Below are 16140 nucleotides of genomic sequence, written 5' to 3' on the forward strand. Positions count from 1 at the left end.
TTTATGTGACCTCCCCTGTGATTTTGTTTGTTTTGAATGGCACTATCACTCTCTAGTTATATGACCCTGGACAAATTACTAAACTTCTCTGTATCTCATTTAGTCATCTGTATAACAGGAATAATAAAATCTATTATAAACACACAAAATATATAAAGCATTTCATATGTAGTAAGCAGTCATTAAATTGCAACATTATTAAGCTTAACTATTCATGTGTCTTTTTCTCTTCAGCTAGAACGAAAGTAATTAAAGGTAAAGACTTTCATATTTACTACATCAGGAATTTATCCATATTCTCACAATTATTCCATTTCACTAAATTTTAAAGACAATTTTTTTTAACAATGTGAATTACCTCCATAGTTAATGCTAGACTCTGGTGTGTTGGAGATATCTAGCAGTGACCCTATAGAAAGGGAATGCTCAGCTGATGCGCGCTTACGAGGAGGAAACGGTGACAGATCTGTCTCTCTTGAAAGCTGAGCAAGTGTTTCTTTTAAACGACGTCTTTTGCGATTGCTGTTAGGGGTATTTAGAGAAAGCATTGACACTGATTTCTTGAGCTCAGGAGTATTTGCCTGTAATCAAAGCACAAAAGCTCAATTTACTTCCACAGTTCTTTACTGAGACAGGAACAAGAGAAAAATATATTTACAAGTCTGAAAAAATCTGGATTTTGCACAATAATTTTATAACCCTATACTCTACCAGGCAATTCAGAAGTTTCATAAAACATAATAGTCAAGAGACAACTGTAATTGTCTAACCCACAGTACCTCATATTTCTTCATAGCACTTTAACCATTACATTTTCATCTGTAAACTTGTTTACTGTCTGTCTGCTACTTTATTAGGCCATAAACTCCACAAACACAGGGACCATTCATAGTCTGTTCACTGTATCCCTAGCACAGTGCCTGGACACAATGCTTTCTGATATGTGCTGAGTAACACTCGATTTTAAGAGTTCTCTCCCTAAATTTAAAGCATACTTTTAAAATGTCATTATAACTTTAATTGTGGAGAGCACAATATGGTACTATACAGATTTTACAGAAACACCTCATCTTCAATATTCCACTTAAAGTAATTAAATCCTAAACTGAAGTAAATCTTCCCTTAAAGCCTACTTCCATAACTCTGTCATTCTGGTGAGTGATACCACTCTTCACCAAGATCCATTATAAAGACTAGATTTCCTTGAAGATATTTTACCATTAAAGTCATTTTTTTAATGTCATCTCTCACCTTATTCTTCTTCAGTGGCTCCCAATACTTATAGGATAATATCCAAACTCATTAGCATATTAAAAACTTCTTGATTGGCCAGGTGCAGTGGCTCACGCCTGTAATCCCAGCACTTTGGGAAGCCAAGGCAGGCAGTCAGGTGTTCGAGACCAGCCTGGCCAACACGGTGAAATCCCACCTCTACTAAAATTACAAAAATTAGTCAGGCATGGTGGCATGCACCTGTAGTCTCAGCTACTCAGGAGGCTGAGGCAGAAGAACCACTTGAACCTGGGAAGCAGAGGCTGCAGTGAGCAAGACTGCACCACCACACTCCAGCCTGGGCAACAGAGCAAGACTCCATCTCAAAACAAACAAACAAAAATTCTTGATTTTATCTATCCATTAAGTTTCATCTGTTGGCCTTCCTTCCCACACTCTATTTTAAAGCCATACTAAACTACTTGTTATTTTAACGTATTTGTAAAGCTTTCATACCCTCTCCCAATTGGGGTTGTAACGAATGTCATACCTAGTTTGCCTAGTAAATTGGGTCAACATTTATTTGCCCTGGTTAATCCCCTCTGTGTCTTTCCGAAAGAGTGAGGCTACCTAAAATACATTATTCAATTGCAGCACACATCATTCTGCATCACAACTAGGTACAAATCCATCTTTCCATTAAGAGCCTAAGTTTCTGAAGATAGAGATATTCTTGTTCATAATGTTATCACCCAGAATTAGCACAGAAAATATATTAGGTTAAAATAATACACATTATATTGAATAGTTCCACTTAAATCTACACAGACTAAGATAACTTGATATCCCAATTGTTTAAATTATTCTGAAATTCTTAAACATGCTCTCTAAACCTTCTGGACATTAAAGTGTTATTTTCAAACAATCAACCTTAAAGAACAAATAACTAAGGAGCTAAAAGCATACCTTTTCATATAAATACATAGTTTCTCCAGCTCGGGCATCCATTTGAATGCTTCCCCAGAACCACTAGATGAAAGAAAAAACATTTTAATAAACAGCTTAAATTTTATCAGAAAAGTTATTGATAGTGTTTTTAAAAACCAATCTCATTCTAGAATTACTTGCCTCTTGCTTGACAACATAAAGTTTCTTTGAAGGTTCAAAGGGAAGATCTTTTACTATATTCTCTTCAACTACAAGGTGAGTGCATCTTTCATCTCCAAGTGGTAAATATTTACCTCCTAAAGAGAAATGCACATAAGCATAAATAAGCCAATTTCCAAACTCATATGTTTAAAGAGGTGTATTGACCAGGAAGTGATTAAGTAGGCCCAAGCACTAAAATATATGTAACTTTTACATTATGCTAAATTTTACCTTGCATTTCAGTCATTTCCTCCATATTGGTTTTCTCTTCATCTGAAAATCCCAGGAAACTTAAAACGCAATCTTGAAATGGAGGAACTTTAAATTCATTTCTAAAGTCATCAACTGCTGCACAGAAATCCCTAAAAACAAAATAAACTCTTCTAAAACCAGTTTAACTTAAATTCAAGTGTTAAGTACATCAATAAATCTATAGTAATTTTCAAGGTCTTAGCATAATCTATTGCAACTATTTTATATTTGGTCCTGAACTGTTCACAAAAACTTCAGTTTAAAAAACTGATGTGTCCTCAGTCATCCCAAAAGTACTTTCTAACCAAATGTGATCACAGATAAGTTTACAAAAGATTCAAATATTTTCTGTTATTTGAAATTTTATATGTGCTGTGTTCTAAGGATTTCATGAAATTTAAGTAATGATAACTTTCATGAAATCTTAATCAATGCTGAAGTGCCACAGCAAGAAATCATGAGCTTGGAAAACTAAGCAAAACAAGGAAATAAATTACAAGCACCAATTAAAATGTAACCAGACAACACAAAATTTTAAAAATATGTAACAAAATCCAAATACCAAGACTTAGCTATTATCTAATGATTTCAGAATGTTTATAATAGTCAAAATTAGTTCACAAGGTAAAATCCAAAGATATCACAGGTGTCTTTCAATTTTCAATTTTTTATAACTTTGTTCTTCCTAGATTTTATTTCCGAAGCTACTCAGACTGAATTCATTTTTTCTATCTATGAAGTTACCATCTTCAGCACATGGATTTATCTTTAAAACAGAATGTTTAATTTACATAATGAACTACTAAATTTCTAAACACTTACTGTTCATTTCGCCTTTCCCAAGCTTTATAAATCCATTCTGGCTTCATAATTGGAGTACCTAGACTCACAGCAACCTAAAAATATAAACGTTACACTGAATTTTCTCCTTAAATAACTGCATTCAAGGAAGTTCTAAACAGTTATATAGTTCATTTTTTTTTTTTTTTGCAGTTTTAGATCACTATCTGCTTTTTAACAACGTATTTTAAAAATTAGCAGAAAAACTGTCTCTCAATCATACAACTTAGGTTAAAGTAACTTTAAAACAAGTTCCATGGTGTCCAAAACTGTTTCCTTACTTTATTTTAAATAAATATATCTCTAAATCTCATCTTTATTAAATTTCTGTTTCTCTTTTCTTCACGTTTACTTCTTTGGAAGTATGACCCCGAGATGGCACTACAGAAGAAGACATCAGATTAAGTAACGAAAACCTTAGATATGAGTTGGAACATTTAGGGTAAACGGAAGAATATCCTAAAATTGCCATTTGCTACACAAATACACTAAGGGAGACTGAGAAAAAAAATGATAAATTCTTGCTAAGGTATTTAACTAAAATCTTAAACTAAGATTTCAATCCTAATAAAAGTATCTTTTCCTTTTATAATTTTCACAAGTTAAACCTTAGAACCATTTTAAAAGAGCAGAGCTCTGTTTACTTATAAAGAGAACTTAGACAAGAGTGAATTATCTGCTCTCACAATTCCTCAAATGCTATTCATCTACCAACCCCCACAATCCTAGGCATCTTTCAACACCTCACTCAAATTCCATTGCCTACTTAAAACTTAACCACTTTTGGCTGGGCATGGTGGCTCACACATGTAATCCCAGCACTTTGGGAGGCCAAGGCAGAAGAATCACTTAAGCCCAGGAATTCAAAAACCATCCTGGGTATCAGAGCAAGACCCCATTTCTATTTAAAAAAAGAAAAAAGAAAGAAAACAACCACTCTTATGATTTAAATTTTTTTACTAAATATACTTAGAGCAAAAATAAAGTTTCTGTCCCTTAATTGTGGAAGAAATAAAAGATTGCTATCGGCCGGGCGCGGTGGCTCAGGCCTGTAATCCCAGCACTTTGGGAGGCCGAGGCAGGTGGATCACAAGGTCAAGAGATCGAGGCCATCTTGGTCAACATGGTGAAACCCCGTCTCTACTAAAAATACAAAAAATTAGCTGGGCATGGTGGCGCCTGCCTGTAATCCCAGCTACTCAGGAGGCTGAGGAAGGAGAATTGCCTGAACCTAGGAGGCTGAGGTTGCGGTGAGCTGAGATTGTGCCATTGCACTCCAGCCTGGGTAACAAGAGCGAAACTCTGTTTCAAAAAAAAAAAAAAGATTGCTATTAAACCCATCCCAAAATAATGCCGTATTGAAATAACAAAAATACCCAAATTTACATACCCTGAATTTTTCTCCTTGTGTACAATTTGCCACCAAATGTGTAACTTTTGAATTAAAGTCTTTTCGAATAACTCCACCCATGTGATGGACCAATGTCACCAATCTGACCTCAAAAGAAAAATTAAGCAAAACAGTGACTTCATGGTTATTTAAACAAAATTTCAACCTCTGCTTACCACTCATTTAGCATTTACTAAATACTTTCTATTTATAAAATACATACAGGATTTTAATAAAGATGATAAGTTTATGTCAAACTAAGTATTTAAAAAAAGATTAGTTTGCCTATTAACACAGGCAAAATTACAGAGGTGGGATTAGTAAAGACTATCACGCAAAACTGAGTTAAACAACTGGCTTTCATATTGCCTAAATATATTGCTTTCTAATACCATACTGCGTAAATATATTGCTTTTTTAAAAATACCAAGTTTTATCACATCAAGACTCTTCCCACAGAATTAAGAGTAATACCCATCAGTTCCAACAACAAAGTATTGTGAACCAAAGAAAGAACTTTCTATGAATTCTCTAGGGCAATAGAATAGGGCTGAACTTGTATAACAAAAAATTGCAATGTATAAACAAAAACTTTAAATAACCAATGCAGCCAATATGGTAACAAGACAGTCAAACAGAATTGCTATGAAATCTTTCTGTTAATTCATATTAGCCACCGTAGACAAAACATTGGATTCTTTACAAGGCTCTTCAGAATTTGTTTCTTCACAAAATTTAAACTAGTATAGCCACAATATGTTTCCCTTCAATATTTTAAAAATAAAACCATAGTACTAAAATGAAAAAAATAGCAATTTAAATTTATTTTGCTGTAAAAAATATGTTTTGAAAAAAATTTGTTTCATAATACTTACTAGTTCTTCCTTTTTCCTAAATCCAGTAAAGCACAATACTAGATTCATCATACTGGTACAATACAATGGGCGACATGAAAATGGCAAAGGCTGAAGGATACAACAATTTTAAATGTGAGCTTCCTCTTTAGGAGAAAATACAACAAAACTTTCTCAAGCTAAATATATTTCCCCACTTGCCATTCAACTTTCCCAATTCAAAGATTTACTGGCATTTTTCAATATGCAACAAAAAACAGCAAAAAGACAGATTGCAAGTTTTCCAATAAAAAAATTTCCAATGATTCCTTAATCATATGCAATATACATAATCTAAACACTTTACTATCAGCAAATTAAACAAATATTAAATGCACTCTGACATACATAAAGTACTGTCTATAAATAAGCAGTTTTCAGACTCCATACACTACTATAAATGATTCCAATTAATGTTATCAAAACAGGTCAGAGGCATTTCATAATAAACACTGAGTAAATATGATACGTACACGTTTTTTCTTTTTTGGCAAGTGCTCAGTGTGAATAATACATACACTTAAACCAAATATAATTCTAATCTTTAAGCTAATAAATGGTGATATTCAGTAATTTACCCAATGATTTTCTGTGTGTGTGTGTGCATGTGTGTGTAAAAGAGAATTGTTTAAAAATAATGATAAAAGAATAAATCTGATTTTCATCATTATATAAGATTATTTTTCAAAATTTGGTCTTTGAAAGTTTGAGTTTTGAAAGCAACCACTCCAAATCAAAATGTTAGAGAATTAAAGGTTAAAATGTCCTTATTATTACTAACATGTATAACAATAGAAGTACAAAGACCTAAGCAGTTTTAAGTAAATAAGGCAAGCTTCAGAATGCCAAGACAGCAATAAAACCAAATAGAAACTAATTCTCATACAACTCATGTTAAAATACTGTTTAAAAACAGTATTTTATGGGAGGCAGAGGTGAGTGGGTCACATGAGGCCAGGAGTTAGAGACGAGCCTGGCCAACATGGTGAAATCTCATCTCCACTAAAAATACAAAAAAAATTAGCTGGGTGTGTGTGGTGGCATGCACCGGCAGTCCCAGCTACTTGGGAGGCTGAGGCAGAAGAATCACTTGTACCCAGGAGACAGAGGTTGCAGTGAGTGGAGATCGCACCACTGCACTCCAGCCAGTGTGATAGAGTGAAACCCTGTCTCAAAAAAAATAAACCAAATAATCTTCTCTAAGACACTGTGGTGTTAAGACTGTGTATATGTCTGTGAATATGCATATGTACAATTATCATTATTTAACTTTCAAAGGCCTTAGCTTTTCACTACTAAGTTTGAAATAGAGGAATTAAAGGACCACATTAGAGTAGCCACTATTATTCCTATGCTAAATATTTTACTCTCAACAATTGAGATTTTTCTAAATGAATTTTTTGCTAATTAAAATTCATTAATAAAAATTTAAACTTGAAAAGTCATAATAAATAACATACATGCTTACCTCTCCTTTTTGTGAACAATTTAATACAACTGGTGGTCCAATAACTCTACAATCAGCCTTGTACAGGTCATTAAAGACAGAATCCTGAAAGTCCATGACTACGAATACATTTTCAAATTCTGGAGAATCCAAGCCTTCAAATTCTTCCACTGACTCCATCTTTACAAAGCACACTTTAATTTCCTTTTTATCATACAGTTATTAAAAATAAAAAATATTTATATATCAAATAATCCATCTGTCTTTCTAAATAAAGCTTAAAAAATCAGTATCAACATTTTTAACCTGTTTATATTTGTAGAAAACAAGTTTCAATCATACAATAATCAGTGTTACTCTTAATATTTCTTTATATTTTTACATATATATATATCTCCATTCAAACTAAGTTTTTAAAATATTGAAGATCAACATTATAAAGGTATAATTCTGACTTATCACTTATTAGTCATAAACCAAGTATGCATAATAAATTCCAAAAAATTAGAATGTTCAAGTTTTTAAGTACATGCATTTTGATATGAGGATGCATTAGAAAGATATCCACTTCAGACCAAGAAAATGATACCATACATAAAGTTCTTATTGTACAAATTATCTTCAGAAAAATAGGAAAATGATACTACAGCACTTAATACTTACAGAACAGAAAATTAGCAAAATCATTTTAGTAGACATGTGAGAAAGAAGAGAAAGCTATACAATATGTAGGCAGTTGCAGCATGGCAAATGTAGGATATAAGAAGGCAGGTTACTTACAGTCAATACTGTAAACATCCACAAAAAATAATGAAGATACTAAAGTACCTATATAACTCTTTTAACTCTTGTGTTAAATTAAAAAAAAATAAAAATAAAAATAAAAACTCAAAATGAGTCAGTAAATTATCTGAATTTTATTTGCAAGGCTGCTGTGATGTGAATGAATACCCTCAAAATTCATATTTAAGCCCTAACCTAGAATGAAGAATGAAGTCCTTAGTATGTGACTATATTTGGAGATAAGGACTTTAAAGAGGTAATTAAGGTTAAATGAGATCATATGGGTGGGCCCTAATCCAATCTGGTGTCCCAATAAGAGGAATCGCCAGGGATGCAAGGACACATAGGAGAAAGGCCATGTGAGGACACTGCAAGCCAAGGAGAGAGGCCTGAAGAGAAAGTAAACCTGCACACAGCTTAATCTTGGACTTCTAGCCTCCAGAACTCTGAGAAAAGAATTTCTATTGTTTAAGCAACTCAGTATGTGGTATGGAAGCCCTAGCAAACTAAAATAGCTGGATTTAAGAATTAGATATTTCAAATGCTGAGGCAAATTTCCTGATGATTATAAATCAATGTGATTTATAAACAGCAAGAATTTAGACTATGTACAAAATTAATGAGAAGAAAGAAGCTAATGAGTTTGAAAGAAAATTATCTGATCATTGTAGATTTTGTGTGAATTAAAGTTACTATTGAAATCCTTATAAAGTAATTTGGCATTATTTAAAATATATGCCATAGTTTTGGGTACCAGAAACACCCGATTTTCTAAAGTATAAAACAGTTTCTATTCATTAAGCTTCAGATTGCACAAAATACACCTTGTGCCTAATTCCAATCACCATAAAGTAGAATAATACAATCAAGGGAAGTGTAGCATGCCACATGCAATGAGTTGCTTGACCTACCATATTAATAATACTTTTTATTAATTTTTCATCCGATTTTCCAGGACAACTTTCTTTTATCTTTATAACAGGGACTTCCATTATTTTAATAGTCTGTGGAAAAGAGACTTAAGTATGAGATTACAAAAACTAAAAATTATTTACACACTGATGGAAGAAAAATTGCTTTACAAAAAACAAATAAAACTAAACTAAAACCTAAAACTCCATACCTTTAAGGCTTTTATAAGTTCTTCTTGTTTTCCAGCTTCTTGAACCAATATCACTCTTGTTTCAATCTGAGGCATCTCCTCTGTCAAAATTAAAACATTTCAATACGTTTTTCATGTATTAACATCACAATCAGTAGTTCCTTTTTGCGCTTTTGGCTTTATCTGGTATGTTCTACATCTTTGAGAGAATCACAACTTTCTCTAAATTTAAGACGACTCAACTCCCAATTAGAAAAAGATTTTGCTATATTAGAGAAAAAGAAAACATATTGTAGTAGAGTATAAAAACATCAGCATTCCTCCTAACCAAAGAATGAGCTATCTTACATAGTCATCCTCCTCAACAGTGCATACAATTTTAGGAAAGGCCCTAAATGGTAGGGTCTTATAAAATGGTAAAGAAAAAAGTAGCTCTTCAGCTAACTAGTCATGACCATAAATTCTAGCTAAGAATGCTGTAGCTGGACTGCCCTCGCATACAGAAAAAGGAATATCCAAATTAAGATGCCTCACTTTTCGAAGTTGCAAAGCATACAAATGAATAATCCAAACAATAATTAGAAAATTGACCTAGTATAAAGGAATTCTGTCAACAAATATTTACTTAATACCTGTGCTCTAGCGCTACAGTTGGCATTACAATTAAGTCATAAGAAAGTCACTAGTAAGTTTAGAATTAATCTAGAAATTGTTTTAAAGCAGATAACAGGGTTACCTTCTACATATGAAGTAGATCCAATAAGTAAGTTTTCCTTGGAAATCTCAGTAACTTTAGAATCAAAAATGGAAGAGTCTGCCAAGCTAGTCCTCCTGGTAGTGGATGTTAACATACTATATTCAGCCATGGTTTGTATTCTTCTAAATCAGCTGCAAGAATAAAATTTGAATAAAAATACATAAACATGATCATTGGGCAAAAACAAGCATTAGGGGTTCTTTTGTACCTAGAGTTTATAAAAAGTATTATTACCTATTTTTCTCAATAAACCACAGAAAGTCATTGAACTTCTCTGAGCCTCAGTTTCTTTTTCTGTAAAATAAACATACTAATACCCGACTCAGGAATATAATAAAAAATAAGAATGTATCGAAAGCACATAGAACATTACTAGACATACAACAAATACTCAACTGTGGTCATAAATATTATTCTACCTCCTTCTTCCACGCCTTTACCCTCAACCAATTTCTCTTCTTATATTCACCTATAACACCACCAAAACACACCTCCCAAAAAATCCTAGATGAAAATTTGAGATCTATCCTTATTCTTTCTGCTCTCACATTCCCCTCCCCAAAATTCCTATTAATCCCACCTCAAATCTCTGGGACCTGGCCCCACTTCTCTATATGCTCATTGCCACAATGGTCACTTGGTCTATTAAGACAGCTCCAAATAACTTTATCATCAGTTTCTTTAGAAATCACTCTCCACATGGTTTTCAGGGATAAGCACCTAAAAACAAATGTGACCATATCACTTCCCTGTTTAACAATTTCCATGACTATTCCTTATATATCCAGGTCCAAATTCACCAAGTTCACAATTTGGTCCCAGCCTAACTATCCACCTTCAGCATCTGTAACTCCCACAATCCCTATACAATCCATGCAACAGCAACAATGAATTTCTCAGTTATTTTCAAGCACAAATAATAATTTATGTCACATCAGTTTGCAATTAACAGTGCCCGACTCTCCACCTAGCTTGTCTTCCAACCCCCAATCCATCACTCTTGATTCATCCTCTGTGAACGTCTCTGAACCTCTCCTGTATAATACAACTGCTCCCTTGTCAGTATTTTCACACTCCTTTAAAAACACCTCTCCCCGGCCTGGCACGGTGGCTCAAGCCTGTAATCCCAGCACTTTGGGAGGCCGAGGCGGGTGGATCACGAGGTCAAGAGATCGAGACCATCCTGGTCAACATGGTGAAACCCCGTCTCTACTAAAAATACAAAAAATTAGCTGGGCATGGTGGCGCGTGCCTGTAATCCCAGCTACTCAGGAGGCTGTGGCAGGAGAATTGCCTGAACCCAGGAGGCGGAAGTTGCGGTGAGCCGAGATCATGCCATTGCACTCCAGCCTGGGTAACAAGAGCGAAACACTGTCTCAAAAAAAAAAAAAAAAAAAAGAAAATCCTTTTTTAAGTTTTCCAGGACTTAAGAAGTGTTTAAAAGCTAGACAGGGAATAAAAGGTTTAATAGGTTTTCGTTAGGCTGGGTTGGGTGGCTCACATCTGAAATCCCAGCATTTTGGGAGGCCAAGGCAGGAGGATTGCTTGAGGCCAGAATTTCAATACCAGAATTATACCTTTATAATATTGATCTTTAAAATTTTAAATACCAGACTGGGCAATATAGCAAGACCCCATCTCTATGAAAAACTTAAAACTTAGCCAGGTGCCTACAGTAGCTATTCGGAAGGCTGAGGTGGGAGAATCATTTGAACCCAAGAGTTTGTATTCTTCTAAATCAGTTGCAACAATAAAGTAGTGAGCTGTGATTCTACTACTGCATTCCAGCCTAGGTGACAGTGCAAGACCTGTTCTCTCTGTGATCCCACTACTGCACTCCAGCCTAGGTGATAGTGCAAGACCTGTTCTCTCTGTGATCCCAATACTGCACTCCAGCCTAGGTGATAGTGCAAGACCCTGTTCTCTCTAAAAAAAAATTTTTTAGAGATTTTCATCAATTTTCAATAAGTTGACTGTTGACTACCGGAGAGTAAATTTCCAAAGTATTAGGCAAATATATAGAGGACCCACTTTTAATTAGAGCTACATGTCTGACTTCAGATTGATAAAATAAATACCTTCCTCCAGAGTCTTAGCAAAGTAATAGTTTAAACTGCATGCTGTGAAGAAACAGTAAGGAATCATAACATCATTTTTGGATGCTGATAATAAGGAATGTAATAACTTGCACACTAATAACAGCACAGTTGTTAGCATGGTACATGACACTTCAAAAATCTGGTAACTCAGCTTCCTGTCTCAGCCCTGCACAAAGTCAGTTAAGCCTCAGTTTCCATATTGCTGGAACAGACATTGTACTACAACTCAAATCTAGTTATTGTGAAGACTGAATAGATGTCTTAAAGTGAACAACAAGCAACTATTCTCATGCATATTCACAATACGGATATTTCTTATTGCTTACCCATACATCCACGTCAATCATTACTCTAAGGCTCTCCAAAGGTGTGCTCCAATAGTTGTAGCAACCTTTATTTAGAATCAGCGATAAATTCTACCCAGCCCTTATTATTTTAAGTCTTCTACACTACCATTTCCAATGAAAAGGCATTAAATTTGCTTTCATTCAAAGTCCCTTTAAAAGAATGTTTTATCGCTTCTCGGCCTTTTGGCTAAGATCAAGTGTGTAAAAGAATGTTTTAAAACAAAAAGTCAAGAGAGATGAGCTAACCTGCTTTAAAGGGAAATCAAAAATACCATTTGAAAATATTTACATTTTCCTCCTATGCCTCCCTCCTTAAGAGGGAGCATAGCAGATGATCAAAAGCAGATGATTAATAATTAAAATTGTCCCTGATGATACCGTATATGATCAATTTATTGCAAAAACAGCTTCAAAATTTATAGAGAAAAGGAGATGCATGGTAAATTGATGACATAACTAACATCCAACAGTCTGATTAGAAACGTAAATACATTAATCACTTTTTTCAAATTATTGTATTCCAGAAGCCTTTAAAATAAGCACAATAGGATCAATGTTCATAAACCTCCACCGCTTCTCACCCAAGAGCAGACCCGAGGAGTTTCTGACTAAATACACTATAACGCATGCCCCCTTTTACCCCAGAGATAAAATTTGCCATGTAAACAAACATTCAAGTTTCCTTTTACTTTGATACTTTTTAGGCAATCATCTTCCAAGGTGAAGAACTAAAATGCAATTCTGGATCTAATGGTGGTATTAACAATAACATTAACAACTGACATTTACTTAACGCTTAATACATGGCAGACATTGTCCTAAACCTTTTAATCTTTGCAATAAACCTAAGAGGCAGGTACTGTTATTATTTTCAATGTATAGATGAAGAAACGCAGGAACAGAAAGGTTACTTAAGAGGTTAGTAAGGGGTAAACGGGTATTCAAAGCTCGGCTGGATCCAGAGGCTGCGCCTTTAACCACTAAGCCATACACATCCGTGCCGGGCGGCTGGGTAGGACCGGGAGCGGATGTCCTAGATTTATCTTGCAAAAACGAAAAACTAAACTTCCCGCAAGGAAGCCAAGATGAATCCTTAAGTAAAACCACTGCGTACTCTGAGATAAGCCCCCAAATGCTACAAGTGCCGGCCCCCAGAGCCACAGGGCTGCGCGGCTTGCCCAAATCCCTTTCCCAACTCCTTCCCGTCACCCACACTCTTCCGGCCTAAAGAGCCAACCTGTGAGGGGGAAAATGCCCAGCAATGCTGGGGGCTTCGGGCTCCCACTCCGCGTCAGGGCCCGGCTGCCGGGCTTGGGGTGCGCGGCGGGGGGCGGGGGAACTCCCGGAGCCGGGAAGCTTGAGCTGGGGCGCTCCGGAATTCGCGGTCACGGGGGCGCGGGGACGTCGACCGCAGGCAAAAGAGCCCCTGGCTGTGGAGCCGCTCGCCCATTTCCACCTCCCTCACTCACACAGAGTCCTTACCACTGTCAGAAAAATATGCCCTGAGCGTTCCACCTCTTCAAACTCCGACTCCTTTCACAGATACCTCCATTCCTTGCCCGGGGCCGCCACGACCAATTCAAAAAGTGAGCAGCTCTCTCTAAGAGCCATGCCGATTGGCGCGGAATGTCAACCTCTTTCCCATAGGCAGGAGTCTCCAGAGGGGCGGTGATTGGTCGCCGCTCTCCACCAAACCCGCAGGCGCCGCTTGATTGGTTGTGCGTGTGTTTCAAATAAGCCCAACGGCTCGGACGTCGGGACGTCGGGACTTTGCAGAGAAGTGCCCGGATGTGGCCAGGAGGTGGCGCTGGTGGTACCTGAGCTCCCGCAGGAGTAGCAGGTGTTTCTGTGACTACCGGGTGTTGACTCAGTAAACAGCCTATTTCTGGAGGAAAGTTTGGGTAGATTCTCCCCGGCCCCACCCAGCTTTTTTTTTTTTTTTTTTTTTTATAACGCTACCAAATCTTTTAAGTTTAAATCAGTGCCTCCGGAGATTGTTTTCTCACTGGTTGCGGTGAGCTGTAGGATTTTCCCGTCGGGATGTTTTCTGCTTTCGGAATGTATATAAACTTGAGTTAAGGGATTTAGACTTTAGTGGTTGTATTGGCGTGTGGCAAGGCCAAGGACCGGTCCTAGAACTCGGGCTCCCCAGGTGGACTTCAATTCAGCAGCCGCTCATTTAAATCTTATTTAAAGCATTGCGCTTCCATCTAGGGAATATCGCGGATTAGAATCATTTCTTAGAAATTAGAAAAATTCTCGGATTTTTTAAAAGATAAGCTTGAATTTGATTTAAAAAATATGGCACGAGATCAATATTTATATGAGAAAAGAAAAAAAAATATGCCACGAGATTCTAGAATTTTTGGAGCCGAAGTAAATTATCTCTTCGCCGCTCCCCTCCGCCCACTAAGAACTTGTACTTTCTCCTAAGGTCAATAATTTACCAAGTTTTTTTCTGTGATTCGTGTTGCTATTATGAAAATAGCTTGTCTTTATTTTCTAAATATGATATTAGATAACACAATCTTTTAAGAAAAATGTATCCCCACCAGGTGGGTTTTGCATAGTTCCCACCTGAAGGCTAATATAAATAAAAGAAGAAAGGGGAATCGATACCAGAACACTACCAATAAGAGGAGGCAAACCTGTACTTTGGGATAGAAATCTTAAGAGCATCTCAAGCAGGTCGTGGGGACTTACAAGTTTTCCTAATTTTGTCAGGCAACCTTAGAATGCCTGAAAAGTTCATAATGCTTCCCACAAAATGAAGTAATCTGGTGATTACTGGTTTCCCTGCTTGTCAGTACTTAAGTCTGCCCTTCATTAAAATGCTGTGATAACTGTTAGGGCAGAAGAAAAGAAAAACAGCAATTGAAATTTCCATTTGGAATGTGGTTGCCTATTTGGAAGTTGGGCGTGCCCGGCATTCCAAAAATATTAATCACTGAAAACATACTAAGCTACTGTGGAAAGCAGCCCCACTTCCTCTGTGCACCGCTTTCTGCTCAACAGGCTTTCCAAGGCTAATGATTAACTGTGGATGGTATCATTGCCCTGAATTTTACACCTCCCTAACAAAAGCTATACTTGATTTCTTTTAAGGAATGTGCAGCAGTTAGATTAGCAAATAAATGGGTAATGCAATCTTTTTCACTCTCTTAGGTCTTCATTTACGCAGCAAATATTTACAAATTTTAAGACAGCCATTGTGCTTATTGGGGTTATAAAGATGAATAAGGCATAGAAAACTGCCTCTCTGGACCACACAATCTGGTAGGGGAAATTAGCAGATAAACAGATAATTACAGTAGAAGGGAGAGAAGAAAAAGAATGAACATACTGATTGTTTAGTATGCACTTTATACCTTATTTGGTCCTTAAAACAACCCTCAAGTAGGTATCATAGTCCCATGATACCATGAACCTGTAGGAAAGGTTTGAGTAACTTACCCAAGGTCTCCTAATAAATATTTTAGTCTACATTAGAACCCAGAAATAATAGATGAGTGTAAATAAAGTCTAGTATAGATCTGTCCACAGGCTCAAAGAAAGCATGGGGAGGGGAGTATCTCAGGTAATCGTGTGCATAGGTGATCATATGCCACTTAATTGCACCTAGCAGAGGCCAGGTGTCTGGTAAAGTAAAGCATGATCCCTAATTCAGGTGTTTTCAAAAAGCCAGTACTACAAAGGCAAATGTTACACATTGCTATTTAATAAACACAGGAATCTTCACATATAGGTACCAAATAAATATTTCTAGAATGAATGAGCTAGATCCAAGTTCATCCATAATGTTTGGGAGACTGGATGTCCTGACTAACCTATTTATAGGTTATTCATTTAATAACTTAAGCACCCATTAG

The 16140-nt window shown here is 36.0% G+C and overlaps 1 protein-coding gene across 11 annotated transcripts in view; it reads right to left on the reverse strand.

The window, feature by feature from the left end:
• ECT2 (epithelial cell transforming 2) overlaps positions 1-13892 on the reverse strand; it is a 94829-nt gene extending 80937 nt beyond the window's left edge. For 2 of the 11 annotated variants that reach the window (XM_003735027.6, XM_078353830.1), the window contains exons 1-12: positions 13754-13892; positions 9805-9956; positions 9090-9169; positions 8878-8970; positions 7205-7387; positions 5719-5808; positions 4844-4951; positions 3436-3509; positions 2593-2723; positions 2341-2456; positions 2179-2241; positions 359-581 (exon numbers count right to left, since the gene is read on the reverse strand). In XM_003735027.6, the coding sequence (XP_003735075.2) occupies positions 359-581; positions 2179-2241; positions 2341-2456; positions 2593-2723; positions 3436-3509; positions 4844-4951; positions 5719-5808; positions 7205-7387; positions 8878-8970; positions 9090-9169; positions 9805-9934 (1291 nt within the window). In that variant the 5' untranslated portion in view covers positions 9935-9956; positions 13754-13892. Of the gene's footprint in view, positions 1-358; positions 582-2178; positions 2242-2340; positions 2457-2592; positions 2724-3435; positions 3510-4843; positions 4952-5718; positions 5809-7204; positions 7388-7963; positions 8169-8877; positions 8971-9089; positions 9170-9804; positions 9957-10059; positions 10120-13508; positions 13616-13753 lie in introns of those variants that run through there. The other 9 variants (XM_078353834.1, XM_035277861.3, XM_002759378.6 and 6 more) reach the window with 5 other exon arrangements.
• Between the last annotated feature and the right edge of the window lie 2248 nt (positions 13893-16140).

The sequence above is a fragment of the Callithrix jacchus genome, chromosome 17, assembly GCF_049354715.1.
Source record: "Callithrix jacchus isolate 240 chromosome 17, calJac240_pri, whole genome shotgun sequence".
In the NCBI taxonomy this organism is placed as follows: Eukaryota; Metazoa; Chordata; class Mammalia; order Primates; family Cebidae; genus Callithrix; species Callithrix jacchus.